The 14263-nt window shown below is 38.8% G+C and overlaps 1 protein-coding gene across 10 annotated transcripts in view; it reads left to right on the forward strand.

The window, feature by feature from the left end:
• EMSY (EMSY transcriptional repressor, BRCA2 interacting) overlaps window positions 1–14263 on the forward strand; it is a 62169-nt gene that overhangs the window by 14893 nt on the left and 33013 nt on the right. For 8 of the 10 annotated variants that reach the window (XM_043504057.1, XM_043504060.1, XM_043504054.1 and 5 more), the window contains exons 5-8: window positions 1556–1731; window positions 4857–5009; window positions 8985–9244; window positions 13357–13633. In XM_043504057.1, the coding sequence (XP_043359992.1) occupies window positions 1556–1731; window positions 4857–5009; window positions 8985–9244; window positions 13357–13633 (866 nt within the window). The remainder of the gene's footprint in view (window positions 1–1555; window positions 1732–4856; window positions 5010–8984; window positions 9245–13356; window positions 13634–14263) is intronic. The other 2 variants (XM_043504058.1, XM_043504059.1) reach the window with 1 other exon arrangement.

Below are 14263 nucleotides of genomic sequence, written 5' to 3' on the forward strand. Positions count from 1 at the left end.
TTTCAGAATGAAATAAATTGCTTGAGAGATTTTATTTTAAGGGGGAAAGAAATGCCTTAAATTATTTAACCTTCAGCTAGAGTATAAGATTTTCTCTTTATTTTCATAAATTGATATAAAACAGCTATAGATTTTAAGTGTGAATCTTACAATTCTGAAATTATAGGGGAAAAAGCAATAAAACAATCATTTTTAAGGAGCCTATCAGATTAGTTAGCAATATTTTGAACTGAGACTTACCAAAAGGCATATTTTTTTGTAAAGTGTCATAGACTCATAGATATTAAGGTCAGAAGGGACCATTAAGATCATCTAGTCCGACCTCTTGCACAATGCAGGCCACAGAATATCACCCACCCACTCCTACGAAAAACTTCTCATTCAAATGTTTCAGGTTTAAAGGCTTGGAAATAGTCTGGCCTATTAAACAACTACCTAGCATAACAGTTCAGATTTTTTTCTTTTAAAAAAAAAAGTGAATAAGGAATAACTTGTATAATAAAACAATCAGGATTGATTTCTTAAATTGAATTTCCTGTTAAATGCTGATGATGTCAGCAGTTTGCAAAACTCATGCAGTTTCTACCTCAAGGGAATTACAATCTAGAACACACAGTAGGAAACCCAAAGGAGGTGCTAGTTTATGGAATGCTAATCTTTTTGTAAATCTCTTTCCCGTCTTTCACACTAAGAAATAATATAGCAGAGAGCTCATTTGACTGATGTGGATTTATTCTTAGTGATGCTAGGAAAGTGCAGTATAGCCATTAGATATATTGGAGTTAGCATTCTTAATATAAACTCATGTTTGCAGTTATTTTCAACATAAATTCTAAATTTTACCTCAACTGATGCTAATCAGTAAGTACTGTAAGAAAATTTATGGAAGATGCTGAAACAAATCTGGGTTTAACTGAGAAATAGACTAATTAGCACTAATCTTTTTACTAGTTACTTAGTACTGTTAGCCAGAGTTAAAAGTAGTTCTTCAGTATGTGGTAATAAATCAAATGAAACTCTTATTGAAAATTATAGTCTGCAATTCGGGCTTCATTGATTCAGTGAAATGGTCATACAAAACAAGCATTTCTGCCTAGCAGAAAAAGGGGATAACATGATTAAGTATTCTATTTTGTCTTCAAACTATGAGGCTAATTAGAAGTTAAGACCAGGTGGTTGGCCTCTGTTAAGGGAAATACACGGGCTGAGTCATTTGACATGTTGCAATCTTGTTTGGGCTATTGTGATGGGGCTTAGAATATTTTTAATTAAGTAGAACGAGATCTGCCTTAGAAACGATTATTTCTATAGCACATTTAGTTTGATGGCTGTTTCATGAACATGGTGCTTCTGATATTTTTAGCTAGTTAGAGGAGTACAATATACACTAATTTGCAAGACTGCTTTTTTAATTATGTTTTACTGTACGTATTTTAGGCTGTCACTAGAAAAGAAATCCTATTATCTAGTAGCTTTTCTCTGTTGGAAAAGCATATTTAGTCGGTAAATGGGCTGGATAAGAAAACAATTTCACATAATATGCATTTCTGTTTAGTATGTCTGGACCGAACAGCTCTTCAGAATGGTCTATAGAAGGTCGTCGACTGGTGCCGCTGATGCCACGGCTGGTTCCACAAACAGCCTTTACTGTAACAGCTAATGCTGTTGCCAATGCAGCTATTCAGCACAATGCATCTCTACCAGTTCCTGCAGAAACTGGGAACAAAGAAGGTGAGGGAATCCTGTTATCTTACTGCAAGTAGTGAGGATGTGAGAAGAACAATTTCACATTTTAAAGGGACACCATCAGCTAGCTTAGATCCAAAGTGTGTAGGTTATATTTAAAATAAAAAACAAAAAAATCCTTCATTTTCATAAAATATTAATAGAAATGTTTTCATGAAATCTGATTGGATTTGAAGTCCCTTTTCATAGAATCATAGAATCATAGAATATCAGGGTTGGAAGGGACCCCAGAAGGTCATCTAGTCCAACCCCCTGCTCAAAGCAGGACCAAGTCCCAGTTAAATCATCCCAGCTAGGGCTTTGTCAAGCCTGACCTTAAAAACCTCTAAGGAAGGAGATTCTACCACCTCCCTAGGTAACGCATTCCAGTGTTTCACCACCCTCTTAGTGAAAAAGTTTTTCCTAATATCCAATCTAAACCTCCCCCATTGCAACTTGAGACCATTACTCCTCGTTCTGTCATCTGCTACCATTGAGAACAGTCTAGAGCCATCCTCTTTGAAACCCCCTTTCAGGTAGTTGAAAGCAGCTATCAAATCCCCCCTCATTCTTCTCTTCTGCAGACTAAACAATCCCAGCTCCCTCAGCCTCTCCTCATAAGTCATGTGCTCTAGACCCCTAATCATTTTCGTTGCCCTTCGTTGTACTCTTTCCAATTTATCCACATCCTTCCTGTAGTGTGGGGCCCAAAACTGGACACAGTACTCCAGATGAGGCCTCACCAGTGTCGAATAGAGGGGAACGATCACGTCCCTCGATCTGCTCGCTATGCCCCTACTTATACAACCCAAAATGCCATTGGCCTTCTTGGCAACAAGGGCACACTGCTGACTCATATCCAGCTTCTCGTCCACTGTCACCCCTAGGTCCTTTTCCGCAGAACTGCTGCCGAGCCATTCGGTCCCTAGTCTGTAGCGGTGCATTGGATTCTTCCATCCTAAGTGCAGGACCCTGCATTTATCCTTATTGAACCTCATTAGATTTCTTTTGGCCCAATCCTCCAATTTGTCTAGGTCCTTCTGTATCCTATCCCTCCCCTCCAGCGTATCTACCACTCCTCCCAGTTTAGTATCATCCGCAAATTTGCTGAGAGTGCAATCCACACCATCCTCCAGATCATTTATGAAGATATTGAACAAAACGGGCCCCAGGACCGACCCCTGGGGCACTCCACTTGACACCGGCTGCCAACTAGACATGGAGCCATTGATCACTACCCGTTGAGCCCGACAATCTAGCCAGCTTTCTACCCACCTTATAGTGCATTCATCCAGCCCATACTTCCTTAACTTGCTGACAAGAATGCTGTGGGAGACCGTGTCAAAAGCTTTGCTAAAGTCAAGAAACAATACATCCACTGCTTTCCCTTCATCCACAGAACCAGTAATCTCATCATAAAAGGCGATTAGATTAGTCAGGCATGACCTTCCCTTGGTGAATCCATGCTGACTGTTCCTGATCACTTTCCTCTCCTCTAAGTGCTTCAGGATTGATTCTTTGAGGACCTGCTCCATGATTTTTCCAGGGACTGAGGTGAGGCTGACCGGCCTGTAGTTCCCAGGATCCTCCTTCTTCCCTTTTTTAAAGATGGGCACTACATTAGCCTTTTTCCAGTCATCCGGGACTTCCCCCGTTCGCCACGAGTTTTCAAAGATAATGGCCAAGGGCTCTGCAATCACAGCCGCCAATTCCCTCAGCACTCTCGGATGCAATTCGTCCGGCCCCATGGAGTTTTTTGGAGTTTTTGCAGCCTAAATGTAGTGTTGTGTCAGTGCAGTGGTTCTCAAACTGGGTCAGAACCCCAAAGTGGGTCGTGACCCTATTTTCATGGGGTCACCAGCACTAGCTTAGACTTGCTGGGACCTGGCTCCAAAGCCCGAGCCCTGCCACCTGGGGCTGAAGCCCAAGGGCTTCAACCCCAGGTGGCACAGCTCAAGTTACAGGCCCCCTGCCTGGGGCTGAAGCCCTTGAGCTTCGGCTTTGGCCCCCCCACCCAGGGCAGTGGGGTCAGGCAGGCTCAGACTTCAGTTCCCCCTCCTTTAGTCATATAGTAATTTTTGTTGTCAGAAGGGGGTCATGGTGCAATGAAGTTTGAGAATGCCTGTGCTAGTGCATTAGGAACCGAATATGAAATTGACCAAAAGTACAAAGGAACTTGACTGGTTCACTCTCTGTGCCAAGGAAAATGCAAAAATGTAAACCACATATGTTCTAAATGTTTTGAAGATGTAAAGTGTGGCAGTTGCTATAAATGGTGCAAAGTTAAATTTCTAAAAATGAAAGAAATAAAAAAAGTTGTTGTTACAGGTCCCTTTAAGGTACAGTGATATTCAGAAAGGTGACTTTGGATATCCACGTCATTTTTGCATTCTTATTTTGTCACTCCAGATCAAACGTAGTAAATTAACAAGTCAAAAGATGCCTCCCCCATCCTGCCCTTACCCCCTACAAACTCCATCTAAGCTGCAAAGTTTTATTTTACTTTGTTTTATGGGTTTAATTACAGTATATTTACACAGTTACAGAAAACCTAACACTTCTTGAATTAGTTTTTTTTCTGACAGATTTGGGAAACGTTATACCACCTGCTTTGTCTTACTAATACTTGTAAACACCAATGTTACAGCAATTAAACAAGGAAAACCATTTTAAAAGACATTAATCTGTCTTAATTTAAAGAGGGTTTTCAGATTGATTCTAGGACTGACATGCCACTGAACACAGTGCAATAACAATTTAATATTTATATCACTGATCTACACTAGAGTCCTAAGCACATTAAAACAAAGTTAATTTAAATACTAAACATGTATAAGGTAAACTATAATATAAAACACACAGTCAGTAGAGAAGAAAATATTATCAATGGTGTCTCTAAGGTCTTCTCAAATAAAAACATTTTAAAATCTGCTTTGAAAGCAGCTAATTCTATGGTCGTTCTTGGGTCAGAGAGGACACCACTCCACAGTAGCAGGACCGCAGAGGCAAAAATGTGGATCGTGACCCAATAAGCCTTAGGCTTTAATTTATCTTCAAAGCTGTCAAAATAGTGGTAGGATAATGGAATTCTGTACTGTAGTTATGTGGAAGGTGTCTTCTCTCCTCTTCAGTGGTGGTTTGCTATTCCTACACAAGTACCACTTCAACCCCAACATCTACCCCTGTTCCAAGTGGCAGTGTAGCAACAGTGAAGTCCCCCAGACCTGCCAGTCCAGCCTCCAATGTAGTCGTGTTGCCAAGTGGAAGTACTGTTTACGTCAAAAGTAAGTGATACCAGTAACTTTGATTAACAAACAGGAAGGGGATGGTCTTGTGGTTAAAGCACAGGACTCTGACTCGGGTAGATTAATATTTCCCTTCCTCAGGGTATGTTGAGGCTCAATTCATTGATGGAGATATTTTGATGTCTGGGATAACAGAAGTGCAAAGTATGAAAAATAAAACCCAGGATTTGCATGCAATAATGGTTCATTTGTCCATCTAGTTTGGAATTTTGCCTCGATGTGGTCATAGCTAATGCTTTAGAGGAAGGTTTCCCTTTCACCTCTTCCTCAAAGTATGCACCTGGCCCACAGTGCTGTCATTTGAGGGAGTGGGAAGGAGGAGAAACCCTTTTTCCCTTCTCAGGTGAGCAGGAGAATTTCTAGGAATATCATTTTCCTTACAAGCACTCATGTGCCCTAAAGCAGCAAGTGATATGGTAAAGTGCCAAATCCTTACCTAATGTAAATCAGGTAAGGATTTGGCCCTTTATGGATATTACCAAAAGAATATAAATTTAAAATACTGTTTTCCTGCTGGTTTTTTTTTTTTTTTTTTTTTAAGCAGTATCTGAACTTTTAAACAAACTACACAACTAACCTCACCCAGGAATTCTATTATAATTTACTTGCACAGTGCTATGGCTTGCATACTCCCACAGTTTTGCACTGTGTTGGGAAGTACAGGCTGAGAAACCAACTACATCATTTTACTATTCCTACTATCACGGCAGATAAGAATGGATGACTTTAAAATAACCAGAAATCTGACTTTTTTATTTAAATGTATATACATTTTTGTTTCAAAAATTACCCTATCTAATATTAAATTTTGAAATTGATAACTTGTGTTAGAGTATCAATGTGCTATAATCTACTGAAATAATTTAAATTAAAAATATACTGCATCAATGAGTCCTCCTCAGATTTTTATTCTGCTTTTAATTACATACAGAATCAGAGAGAAAACAACTTGTGAGGTCAACTCAAGCTTTATAAATGTCATAATGTAATGTAATTAAGTAATTATCTGTTATGTTCAGTCTTTTATAAAGGAGTGAATGCAATTTACGTTTTCCAGAAAAGCTTTAGCTGTAACTAAACTGAAACCAAAGGTAATTAGCAGGTGCAGAGAGAATATTTTCTTCATTTTGACTAGTTCAGTCAAAATTTAGAAACTGATTGGGAGTTGAAAAAGGAGGAAAGTTTGTCTAAGAATAAAAGCCAGGTGGGAGATGATGAGATTAATTCTAAATACTTGAAGGATATGAGGTCAGATTTTCAAAAGTACTTAGGTACCTGAAGATGCAGGTAAGTGTCTGCTAGGATATTCAAAAATGCCTAAGGAGGTTAGGCCGCTAACTCGTACTGAAATCACCTTAGAAAGGCATTGACATATCTTTGCAATATTTGGCCTATGGTGACTAGAAACAAGTCATCAATTCACTAACAACAGTTAATACTTCCTTTGCTTAATAAATCAGTTTAAAATGCAAACATGTTTTGGTAAACTTGTTTTCTTGTGTATCCAGCACATTTAAGGTAATTTTACTTAATGAAGTAACAATTTAAAAATGCTGCTTCTGTACAGTTTTAATTTAATTCCAAATTCCATTCAAGTGCAGCTTGACACACATGCCCAGTAAAAATTACTGCCTAATACATAAGAATTGCATCAATTCACCATTTTTTAACATAAAAAAAATTAAAATTAAGAATTTGAATAATCTATGTTAAGCCATATGAATACTAAAATAAATGTACAGATGTAGTATATCCTCCTGGTTAGCAAAAAGAAATACCAAATTTAGTCTAAAGGTTTTATTTGGTGGGAAATCAACATGTTTTAATGCTTATATCAACCAATGAGAATAAACCTTTCTTTAGGAAAATAATTGAAAAGTACAAATGCAAATGGAGATTAAAACTGATTATTTAAATCAAGGTTTCCTACTTGCAGTTGTAAATTACTTGGATTTAAATCAATCTGCCCTACCTAGTATAGAAAGGTACATTATTTCAGATGCAAGATCTAGAAAAACTGATGTTCTCTTAGCTCCAACAACTGAAATCTAAACCTTAAAAAAAAAAAAAAAATGCCATAACCAGTAATGATTCGGCCTATGATTTGGTCATGAAGGTCGCGGAAGTCATGGAATCCGTGAATTCCGCAGACTTCCATGTCTTCAGCCTGCAGTGGCTGGGAGCTGCAGCACACCCCAACTGCCTTTGGTGGCCGGGAGCTGCAGGGTACCCCAGCCACCTGGAGTGGCTGGGGCCCTGCAGCTTCCCAGCCCCCACGGGTGCAGGGAGGAATATCCCAGAGGTACCCAGTCCCCGCAGGCTGGGTTGGGAGGGATCCCTGGCAGTTCCTCAGCTGCAGCTGCTGGCAGGGGAATCCCCCACAGCTGCCCAGCCTACAAGCGGGTTGCGGGGGAATCCCCCGCAGTTCCCCAGCCTACACATAGATGGCAGGGGATCCCCGGCGGCTCCGCAGCCGCGGGCGAGGGTCCCTCCCAGCCACTGGGCAGGGGCCACAGTTCCAACCACAGCAGGGCAGGGTGCTGGACCCTCCTCCCTCCCCATTTTGTTGTGGACATTTTTAGTAAAAGTCAGGCACAGGTCACGGCTTATGTGAATTTTTGTTTATTGCCCATGACCTCTCCGTGACTTTTACTAAAAATGTCCATGACAAAATCGTAGCCTTAGTAATGACTATGAGACTGGTCTGGATTCAAACAAATGATACAGGGATGAAAAAATCTAATCAATCCCCTAAATCATCATCCAATCCCTCAATTTTTTGCATTTGAATTTTTGCGGAGAGCAGATTTAATTCTTCTTTTGCAAGATGAGGGTCTGACCATGAGCATCTCCAGCCATCTTTTACAAAGATGAACTGCAGGCATTTAGCATGTTTTTCAACTCATCACCTTTGACTTATGTTATTGCCCATAAGTGGCATCATGGCTGTATGCGATATTGTCAAAGGGGGTTACAATACACCTCCATGCATATAATGTCTGACATTCTGTGACCTGTTTGGCCAGTTTAAGTAAGAGAATCTTGGACAAGGTCTAGTATTTTATGAAAGTAGCGCCATACTGCTTATCAAGATCAACAGAGTATGTTCTAGAAAGCTAGTGTCAGTGGTTCAGCGGAGTATTACAGCAGATAGGTGATTGTGGGGGTGAAGAAACTTTTTTGAGGCAAAAAGTTTCTTTTGCAGGATTACATATTGGTAAAAGTTTCAAAATGTGAGTAAATGTGTCAAAATATTCACTGCTTCAAACTGCTAAAGTCACAAGTTAACAAAGTGGGATGTGGTCTTGGCAGCAGGAATGCATCATATGATAAATAGATCTTCAGAAGCTATTTGAAGGAGAAAGGGATGCTGCTGAAATTATACTGGGTTGCATTAAAGAAGGCACAAGGGGTAAGGGGGCATGGTGTGATGAAGCAAAGGGGGAAATTTTAGTTATGTGGAAAATTGCCATAGATAAAAACTGCTAGAAAAGCTGAATGTGGAGTTCTGAACAGGAATGCACTTGAAAAATGTCTTCCCATCCCCCTCAAACATGTGCAGTCTCATTAGTGTAACTTCTGCCATTTTTACACAGAATAGCAAAAGCCCCACACTGGTTATTGCGTTCTTTTAATTTCTTAACCAGAATTAAACTGCAAAATTATTCAATACCCTTGGTGTTTTGGTTTTTTTAAGAGAAATTAAGTATTCAGTGTGAGAACAAGTGTGATCTGTGAGAGGGAATTGGAACACCTGATTCTGTTTTTGGGTCTGTCATGGACTTTCTGTGACCTTTGGAAGGTTTTATCTTCTTTCTGCCTTGTGTTTTCCCATTTGAAAATAGATGTACGACTTAAGTTTAATGTTATTAGAAAGCACTTAATGTGATTAGAAAGCAGGGAGAGATGGTCAGATGAAAAGTGCTATATAATTGAAAAGTCCTGTTCTTCCAGGTGTCAGCTGCTCAGATGATGATGAAAAGCCCCGTAAAAGACGACGAACTAACTCTTCTAGTTCCTCCCCTGTTCTTCTGAAAGAAGTCCCAAAGGCTGTTACTCCTGTCACTAAAACTATCACGGTGCCTGTAAGTGGCAGCCCCAAGATGAGTAATATCATGCAGAGCATTGCCAACTCCTTACCGCCACACATGTCTCCTGTGAAAATAACATTCACTAAACCCTCAACACAGACGACAAACACAACAACACAGAAGGTACGTGGGGGAATCCGCCAAGCATTACATAATTGTATTTCTGTAAATGAATAAGACATGATATTTAGCTTTTTCCTTTCTACAAAGTGTCAAGCTATATTTTAAGGATTGTTCTTTGGGTAAGATAATCCCTCTTTTTAAACAAAAATCTTGTGTGAATGTAGTGCACCTTTGTGTGAAGGGACCTGGATTGACAGTCCTGGAGACTGAAGCCCTTTTTTTATCCACAGAACAGGTACAGCACAGGCAGTGGGAGTGCAAGCTTCCCCCACACTGCCCCACCAATGTGCATCAACCCTGACCTGAAGGGATCACTTCTAGGGATGAGAGGGAATTTAGTCTCCATGCTCATTCAGTTATTGGCCTCTCTGGTGAGACTGCCAACAAGTTGCCAGTTAGTACCTTTTGTGGTGTTGGGTTTTGTGATATGGGCACTAGTCCACTGAGAACTGGATCACATAGGCCAATGAACAGCCATCAGATGGTAACAACTTTTGGTCAAAGGTAATATTTCTTATTTCTCTTTTCCTTAATTGAAATTATTCTACTTTTGCAGTAGTAAGACCCCAGGAAACTGGGTTTGGTCTTTCCATGGCCCACTCTACTTCGTGTTGGAGATCATGCCTCCAGGAGGCATGAGATTTCTCTTTGGGCCCAGCAGGACTTGTTGCTAGATTTGAACAGAGATTGTGGGGACGTTATTTTCCTCTTCATTCTACTCCCTTTACATAGTATTGTGGCAGTTGAGATCAACTAAGGTACTCAGACTAACCGTGCTCAAGTTTGACCATAATGGGGCTGGAGGCAAGCAGTCCTCAGCTATAGAATATTTTTTAAATGGACCCTGCATTTGTTGATTTCCAGATCACGCTGCAAGACCTACTTGTTCTCTCAGGCTTTGGGGGAGGGTTTTAGATTTTGGACTGGTCCTACATGACATTTTGTTTTTGATTTTGTGGGTCCAGAGTATTGGCTGGATGTATTTTAATTAACCTAAATAAATAAATCATCTTTAAATTTAAACACAATAGTGACAGTGGAAATACTGCAAACCAAATTCATCTTTGGCGTATCTATTGATTTTAGTAGATTTACATGAGAGGTTAATTTGACTTTGACGCAGAGAGCATTGATTTAGATTGGCCTCTAGAAAGCATTTCTCAAATAATGAGAGATTCTTGACTTTTGAGCCCAACCTCTCCACCATAATCTTTGTGTCAGACTCGTAGATTTACTTTCTAACTTTGTGGATTAGCACACTTCCCATGTCCTGATTTTGGACACTTAGTTCAGTGGAGTAACTTCCAACATTTTAGTATGCAGATAGTGTGTTTATTCCTGGCCTTTCATAATGTCTGTTCAGTTGTGTAAAATAGGGGATGCTTTCATTTAGTTCCCTGAAGTCCAGCAGTATCACTGTTCAAACAAATGTCTGCTGGAAAAGCATTCTGGTTAATGGCATGCTAATGAGCATGAGCACATCAAATATAAGGTCTTGCTTTCCATGCAGCAAATATTATTTGGATTAAAGTCTGATTTAACCAGTGACAGAACACTTGTCTGGATGAACACAAGTTTTGTGTTGAAGTAATTTATTGTTTGTACTAAATATAACTAGCTCGAAGAAAAGTGGGGGGCTTGGTGTACTCATCTACATATCATTATCCAGGCTATATTTATTATCCATACTGCTTATTCCTTTTTCAGAGTAGGTGCTTTGAACTCTGTAAATAAACAGTTTTAGCCTGTGCTTTAGTATCGTTTATATTCAAAATGAAATTGAAAAGCATAGATTATAAAGGAGGATGTAGTAGTTCAAGATGAAATAGACCTGCAAAGGCAAGGTACAGGCACAGGATAGGACATTAAGCTATTACAATCTGATGATTCGCAAAAAGAAAAGGAGTACTTGTGGCACCTTAGAGACTAACAAATTTATTAGAGCATAAGCTTTCGTGAGCTACAGCTCACTTCATCGGATGCATTTTCCACCAAATGCATCCGATGAAGTGAGCTGTAGCTCACGAAAGCTTATGCTCTAATAAATTTGTTAGTCTCTAAGGTGCCACAAGTACTCCTTTTCTTTTTGCGAATACAGACTAACACGGCTGCTACCCTGAAATCTGATGATTCACTCTCCTTTCTGAATGGAACAAGAGGTGCCATCTTTTTGAAAATGGAAATACTGTTAATTTTATCTTCTTTCACTCAGGCCTTTACAGAAAGGTATTTGTCATTTGTTCTCAAAAAACCTTCAAACAGATATTTCTCATTTTGCTTTATATGCATGCTTCAGTTTATAAGTGAAATCTCACTCAGATCCCATGCTAATTCACAATGACAAGATCTAAACTTGTTCTAATAGGAAGTATAGTAGTTTCTGTATGTTGCATAATTTGTTATCGTGATACTCTTTTAAATTGAGTTTGGATATCATACTTTCCAACCAAAGTGATAATGCTGCTTTAGTAATTTTAAAGGATTATTGAGGTTTGGGACTAGGCTTGAATTTGATATGCAGTTCTTTAAACAATAAGTGATGTTGAATGTGGTTCTTGAATTCTTTTATACCAATTTTCAGGATTGTGGTGATATTTCAGTAGGTTGGAGGAAATTTCATAGATCCCACTGAAAGATATCAATGCTCTTCATTTTTGTATTGCATAAAGCTTTATACAAAGGAGAACAATCTAGTAACTACTTTTACTAGTCAAGTCCAGTGGCAACTGTTACCCTCACATCTTTTTTCAATACCTCTTGACAAAGTGATTAGAGGACCAAACTTTTGGCATTTCTCAAAACTGCCAAGATTAGCTTCAGTATATATTCAATAAATGTCTTTAACAAAATAAATAGATGTTCCTCTTAAAAATCTGAATAATTTATAGTTGGTCAGCTAATCAAATAACCTTTTACCAGTGGAAGGATGCTATACAATTTCAGTATTCCTCCCTAGATTCATTTTATTATCTTTACATATTAGAGAAAATAGTGTTAAAAAGTATAATCGTTTGGACCCTCACTCCTTAATAACTGTACTTTAGAGAAATATTCTGCTTTCTAATGTCCCACTATATAGGACAGATGAGTATTCCTTGGGTTTTATGTGGCTTATACAATATATGTTTCTATTTTAACTTGTGTGTACATATGTAATATATAGCATGTAGTATATTGTGTATGCACATACTCAGTAAGATCAAAACAAAATGTTATGTGTATGTATGTTATATCTGTATCCAGATCATAAAACAATCAGTTTCTCAAACCAGACAATTGCATAAGAGTATAATCTCTCTTGAAAGGTCAAAATGAATTCTAGGTATTTCAGTGATCAATCAGGTGCAATTGTAATTCATTAGGTATAGCTTTTTTTTTTTATCTGCAGACAAGTGGTGCTCCGAGACGAAGGAATTTCCTGTCTATTTAAAACATCCATAGATAATCAGATAAATTGCTTCTGATCCCTAAAATGGGTTGTTCACTGATAAGTATTAGGGAGGGGCAAACTTATTGCACTGATGGGAAATGTAATAATCATTTGAAAAATAGTTTTTGATCCATATAGCTAAATGATCAACTGTTGGCAAATAGTTAAATAGGTTATTAAAGAAAGAATTTATGCTTCTTGTGTTTGTTGCCATACCTTGGGATCTGTGCAGGTTTGGGAAGATGGAGGTTAAAACCCTCCTGAAATTCCAGACATGGAGCAGTTTTGAGTGATGGTGACAGTCAGGCTTCAGACTTTGTGCCCCAGTGAGATGAACTGGGTCAGTTCACACCTGTCTTGTTTCAATTTGTCGGCAACATCAGATAACACTACTTTAGTCACATACATACTGTTTTCTTCTTAACCAAAAAGCAAAAACATATCCATTTTAAATGAAAATATAGTCCCTTCAGAAACTGATGGATTAGCTGCCCAGTCCCCAACCAAGATAAACTTTTTATTTGTTGCTGGCAAGTGTATTCAGATCTGGAAAAGGATCGCTACATGCTAAACTAAGATCAGTAAAACTAAATACTATTGTGTGTGTGTGTGTAGTGTATTACAAAGTTGCTATAAAACTTCTAAATATATGTGAGTGATGAATTAATTTTTGTTATTTCAGGTGATCATAGTAACCACCTCTCCAAGTTCAACGTTTGTACCCAACATTCTCTCCAAGTCTCACAACTACGCAGCCGTCACTAAACTTGTTCCAACATCTGTCATTGCCTCAACTACTCAGAAGCAACCCGTGGTTATAACAGCTTCTCAGTCCTCTTTGGTCAGTAGCAGCGGTAGTGGCAGCAACTGTTCCACTCCCTCTTCCACGCCAAATACCATTGCTGTGACTGCTGTGGTGTCATCGACACCATCAGTGGTTATGTCAACGGTAGCACAAGGTATGACAGTTGTTTTATTTATCATAAACTTGTACTGGTATAGTCGTCTTTGTTTGAGCTTCCTTTATTTCCCTACCAGCTTGATTTTGTTTACTGCTTAAATGTTAATTGAGCAGGGTACACATTCCTTTGTTTGAGACAGACTTGTTTGCCGCCAGTCTCAGTACATATACTTTGTAAAGTGCATGGAACGTGGAAAACAATATGTATACATCTAAATCTCAATGCATCCAATCCACTGTATTCTATAACCAAATCCTTAATCCAGATTTCTTCTCTTCCCCCTCAACAATTAATATATGCAAATCATATAGTTCCAAAGAGAATCTTGTCAGAAAATATTATATAGCTTTCCACGGTGAACGTGACTTAACGTAGTATTAAAAACTTGTAACTGCAAACTGACTTGTATTAACCTTTAATACACTCTCTGTGATAAATTAAGTGGGGGGATAGCTCCCTTTTATGGGCACCCAGCCAGTTAGCTATAAAATCCCTGTTAGTAGCTGTTCTCTATTTGCTTTACCTGTAAAGGGTTAAAGAAGTCCACAGGTAGAGGAAAGGAGTGGGTACCTGACCAAAATAGCCGATGTGAAGGCTAGAACTTTTTAAAATTGGGAAAAAACTTTC

Source organism: Dermochelys coriacea, chromosome 1 (genome assembly GCF_009764565.3).
Source record: "Dermochelys coriacea isolate rDerCor1 chromosome 1, rDerCor1.pri.v4, whole genome shotgun sequence".
In the NCBI taxonomy this organism is placed as follows: Eukaryota; Metazoa; Chordata; order Testudines; family Dermochelyidae; genus Dermochelys; species Dermochelys coriacea.